The 3507-nt window shown below is 50.4% G+C and overlaps 1 protein-coding gene across 1 annotated transcript; it reads right to left on the bottom strand.

Annotated features, from left to right (window-relative positions):
- Positions 1-406: 406 nt before the first annotated feature.
- Positions 407-3214, bottom strand: LOC123065252 (uncharacterized). The gene is made up of 2 exons (XM_044488592.1): positions 1977-3214; positions 407-686 (listed from the first exon to the last, which is right to left on the bottom strand). The coding sequence occupies exons 1-2, from the start codon at positions 3076-3078 to the stop codon at positions 682-684; spliced, it is 1107 nt and encodes a 368-aa protein (XP_044344527.1). The 5' UTR covers positions 3079-3214; the 3' UTR covers positions 407-681.
- Between the last annotated feature and the right edge of the window lie 293 nt (positions 3215-3507).

The following is a 3507-nucleotide window of genomic DNA, read 5'->3' as shown; positions in this document are numbered from 1 at the left end:
ACCGTGCGCGTCGGCTTCATGTCTGCGCCGTCGCAAATGAGCCTCAAAATTGGGCCCGGAATAGGTCGGCGGACGGACAAAGAGCGGACCCGCATTCGTTTAGATCGGCGTGTTGGACCGACTTTTCTGTCAGCACCGACCCAAACAGACGCGCAAGAATGAAATGGATCGGCACGTTGAAGTCACTCTAACAAATGCTACTCCGACGACAGACGAACAAGCATGCAAACGATCGGAAAAAATCACCCACCAAACCCAGTCAAGGGCAATATGCAACGGGCTGCGACATTTCAGTAATTTCACTGGTGGACTATTACCAAAAACACGATCCAGTTCATCCTTTTTGCAGGAAAAAAAAGGTCAGATGCCGCAACAAAGGATGGATCACAATCTCACATGCATCCAATTGGTAATCGCTGGAATGGATAGGCAAAGTTAACACGACAGAAACAGATCAAGAGTTTACTGCCTTACTTCCTGACCCAATGACCCCTAGGAACACTGAGCCAACAGGGCACATCATGCATATATAGCGCTAAACTGAAGTGACCAGTACTACTACAAATCCATGTCTGAACTGAAACAGTGGTAAGACAAACAAGCAAGCAAAAAGTTTCATCCATTTTGTCCAATGAGTGTTGCCCAAGCCGACGCCAATTACCAACTGCTGATCACTCAGCTTCAACCTGCAACCAAGGAGAAGGAAATTCATCAAAAAGGAGAAGGAATTAAAAGGCACAATCACATCTGGATTCAGTCATCTAATTCGGCTATAGATTAGTGAAAATAGCACCACAATGTAGCACTTTAATCTAACCGTTGTTTCTTTTCGAATAAAACAGCTGATTCAGTGTGCTTATTGATGATTATGCACACATTTCACACCATGGAAACTGAAAAATTAATAACACTTCTGTCAATATCTACACAATAGCTAGGACAAGCTCCAACTGTTTCATTTCTGACTAATATGAATAGCACAGGGAGCTGGCACAAGCATTTGTAATTGTTTGGGAAAAGGCGTCTGAATACATAGTAGATCCAGTCCTCATTCTAGAAAAGGGATCTAGTATTATTACAATAAAAAGAAATGCTAGATTTGAGAAGATGATCTTCCAGTCATGGATTCCAATGATAATTTTTTTAGTTAGAAGCACATGAACTTACCACACATCAATTCAAGTAGAAATATGCATATGTTCAAGCATATTGACATGAAATTCACAAGAGGGGTCATGGTTAAATTGGTTATTCGTTCAAATAGGCTTGCTTCATATGTAGTGCTTATGTGACTAATAGCAGATTCAATCTGAATATTGATGGATTAGTGGAAGATGCATATTGAAAACAAAATGTAGCACAGAGATCATCCTACTACGTAGCTAGTACGAGAAGAAAAGAGAAACATGAGTTTCAAAAGGGCAATCACACATTCGCGGACTAGTGGAGATAATTTGTCAGTTTCTATAATACACGTGCATGCATCTATATGGTGAAGTGGATCTTCGAGCAATTTACTTGCATTCCATCTATAGGCTTGTATAGTGCTTTCCAAACAAAATGTTGGCAAAGTTTCCACTTTTTTTTTAAAGTTCACATAATTCAACACATGTGTCTTTAAGTTATAACTAACATGCAGCTTCCAGCTCCTGCTTTTTTTTGGAGATAGCTTAGCAAGCTTCCAGCTCCTCCAACAACAAGCGTATTAATTTAGCACAAACAAACGTGTATTTCAAATTATACAATTATAAAAGCGAAGTTATATATCTCTCTGAAATGAAAAATCATTGACAACACTTGAGCAGAGTAAGGAGCCATAATATTTAACTTTTCAAATGTCCGTTTTATGCTTAAACTTCGAGTGGGCTACATGTCTAAATACATTGACTTGTTTGTTCTTTAAAGGAATGCATAAACGTGAAGTAACCGTCTCCTCTAAAGAACATGAATTTACAGTGGGTGGAAGATGGAATTACCTGAGCAGCTGAGAGCCCGTGGCAGCTGCCAAGCGTGAACGAAGCGGGTAGCCAAGTGCTCGCTAGGCGGGGCAACCAGCTCGTAGACCTCACACTCCACAACCTTGCGAGCGCGCATGTCGATACCGAGCAGATGCTTGTCGAGGAAGAAGTAGACCACGTCAGGGTTGATGGGATGGATGAGCCCAAGCACCGGGATCTTCTTTGGCAGACCAGTCGCCTTGTAGCTCGCGTCGTTGCAGATCTCCGCAAAGGTGGCCTCGTACTCCAGCGTCCACTCCGTGGACTCCGGATCGGCGAGCGTCCAGACGCTGATCTGTGCAGCGCCCTGGCTGTTACGGTTCCGGTACATGTCCAGGAACCGCAGCTTGCCGCCGCTGACACGCACGCAGCGGTACTTGTCGAGAAATCCCCAACCCTCCCTGCACTTGAGCACCTTGCCCGGCGGTAGCGGGACGACCCTCAGCACCGGCGCGTCCTCGAAGGGGTCGCAGGTGAGGAGGCACCAGGAGAGGTCGACCCACCAGAGCCTCCCGTAGTACGAGACCGCACCGTTGGGGGCCAACTGCCGGAAAGGAAGCGGGATGTGGATGCCCTTGCTGACCCACTCTCCGACGTCGGACGAGAAGCGTAGGAGGGTGCCCTCCTGACCGCCGAGGATGGGCTGGAGCTCAACGACCATGTAGTGGCCGCCACCCCGCGGGGAGGAGATGAGGCCGAGGTGGCCCGAGTGCAGGATGAGCTCGGGCTTTGGGAGCGGAAGGGCGGAGGCGGTTGTAGCGTCAAGGACGAAGTAGCCCGCGACGAATGGGCGCCAGCCGAACGACTGGTTGCCGGCTGTGTCGACGATGGTGGGGCCCGTGGCGCGGCCCTGGTCGGCGTGGAGGAGGAGGAGGCCGGTGGGGTCGACGGCGACGACGGCCGGGAAGTTGTCGGAGGTGGTGCGGGCAGGGAAGATGCGCGGGGGGATGGTGAGGGTCGCAACGCGCGGGGGCGCCGGCAGAGCGAGGGAAAGGTCGGCGCCCGGAGGGAGGTCTGCGTCGGCCGCCGTCACCCGTGGCACGCGGCCCAGGATGACCCAGGAGGAGGACGCGGGCGCCATCTCGGCCTCGGTTCGTGCGGGCGCCCGTGTGCGGCGGTGTTGGCGAGGGTGAACTGGTGGTCGCGGCGATGCGGGGGTAGGGTTTAACGGGAGCAAAGCGAAGAACCGGGTCGTCTCGTCTGAAGTGTGTGGCGAACTCGTGATAATGGCACGGCCGAGGCAGAGGCGCAGAGCTAGCTATGCTGGCGCGGCAGCATTTGGGCAAAACGCAGTTGGTTCCGATCGGTGGCACGGCATGCCAGCCCGCTCTGCTGAGGAGAAGCAGAGCTGCAGCCTTGGACTGTATCCAAAAATCAAAAGGGAGCTTTTCTGTTCGTCGGCTAGTGGCTGTAGCAAAGCAAAGAGGCAGAGTAGAGCAGTTTTCCCATCTTTTGCGGTTACAGTTGGGTGATACTGATACGGATAGGGATACGGATACGGAGGGAGCAG

The sequence above is a fragment of the Triticum aestivum genome, chromosome 3B, assembly GCF_018294505.1.
Source record: "Triticum aestivum cultivar Chinese Spring chromosome 3B, IWGSC CS RefSeq v2.1, whole genome shotgun sequence".
NCBI classification, from domain to species: domain Eukaryota; kingdom Viridiplantae; phylum Streptophyta; class Magnoliopsida; order Poales; family Poaceae; genus Triticum; species Triticum aestivum.
The sequence above is the reverse complement of the archived record's forward strand: the minus strand, read 5'-3'. Positions and strand labels throughout refer to the sequence as shown.